The 1,065-nt window shown below is 37.9% G+C and overlaps 1 protein-coding gene across 1 annotated transcript; it reads left to right on the top strand.

The window, feature by feature from the left end:
• Positions 1–4: 4 nt before the first annotated feature.
• On the top strand, positions 5–1,060 carry LOC106633056 (protocadherin gamma-C3-like; the record flags this gene model as incomplete). Its single annotated transcript, XM_014331821.2, has 1 exon — positions 5–1,060. A coding segment is annotated over one exon (1,056 nt), but the record flags the coding sequence as incomplete, so codon positions are not given.
• Between the last annotated feature and the right edge of the window lie 5 nt (positions 1,061–1,065).

The following is a 1,065-nucleotide window of genomic DNA, read 5'->3' as shown; positions in this document are numbered from 1 at the left end:
TTGTTATTGGGAAACGGTTTCTGGGCAGCTCTCTTACTCCGTCTCAGAGGAGGTGAATCTGGGGACTGTTGTCGGAAATGTCGCGAAAGATCTGAACATCAATGTCCAGGATTTGGAGCCCCGCATGTTTCAGATCGTTGCTGGATCGAAGAAAAAATATTTCGAGGTAAATCTAAAAACTGGAGCCCTCTATGTTAACGACAGAATAGATCGAGAGGAGCTTTGCGGTAACGACGCCAAATGTTCACTAATTGCAGAAGCTGTTATTAATAATCCACTTAAACTGTACCGTATAGAAATAAATGTTTTGGATGTGAATGACAATTCACCCTCATTTCTCAGCACATCCCAGACAATTAATATTACCGAGAGCACAGCGGTAGGAACAAAATTTCTGCTGAAACGAGCTCACGATGGAGACGTTGGAAAAAACTCTATAAATACCTACAAACTGAGTCAAAATGAACATTTCTCTCTAAATACACTTAAAGGGGGTAGCATAACAGTCGAATTGGTGCTTCAAAAAGTTTTAGACAGAGAAAAACAATCTGTGATCAAACTTATACTAATTGCACTTGATGCAGGAACACCTGCTAAATCTGGAAGTATGACCATTATAGTAAATGTCTTAGACATTAATGATAATCCTCCTGTCTTTAGTCAAATGCTGTATAAAGTCAGCATACATGAGAATGTGAATATTGGGACTTCAATAATCACCCTGAATGCGACTGATTTAGATGATGGAAAAAATGGGCAAATATCATATTATTTTATGGAAATAGACGAAGGGAAACAAACAGATGTGTTTTCTATAGATGAACAAACAGGGACTGTAACAAATAAAAGGAATATTGATTTTGAAGAAAATAATGCTTTTGAACTTCGAGTACAAGCCAGTGATGGAGCTTCCTCGCCTATGAGTTCACATGCTAAATTACTGGTTGAAGTATTAGACGTTAATGACAACGCACCTGAAATTTCAGTCACATCACTGTTGAACACTGTTAAAGAGGATGCATCAGTTGGCACAGCCATTGCTCTTGTTTCAGTATTTGATAAAGA

Source organism: Haplochromis burtoni, unplaced genomic scaffold (assembly GCF_018398535.1).
Source record: "Haplochromis burtoni strain Fernald_Lab_line unplaced genomic scaffold, NCSU_Asbu1 Contig_7181, whole genome shotgun sequence".
In the NCBI taxonomy this organism is placed as follows: Eukaryota; Metazoa; Chordata; class Actinopteri; order Cichliformes; family Cichlidae; genus Haplochromis; species Haplochromis burtoni.
The sequence above is the reverse complement of the archived record's forward strand: the minus strand, read 5'-3'. Positions and strand labels throughout refer to the sequence as shown.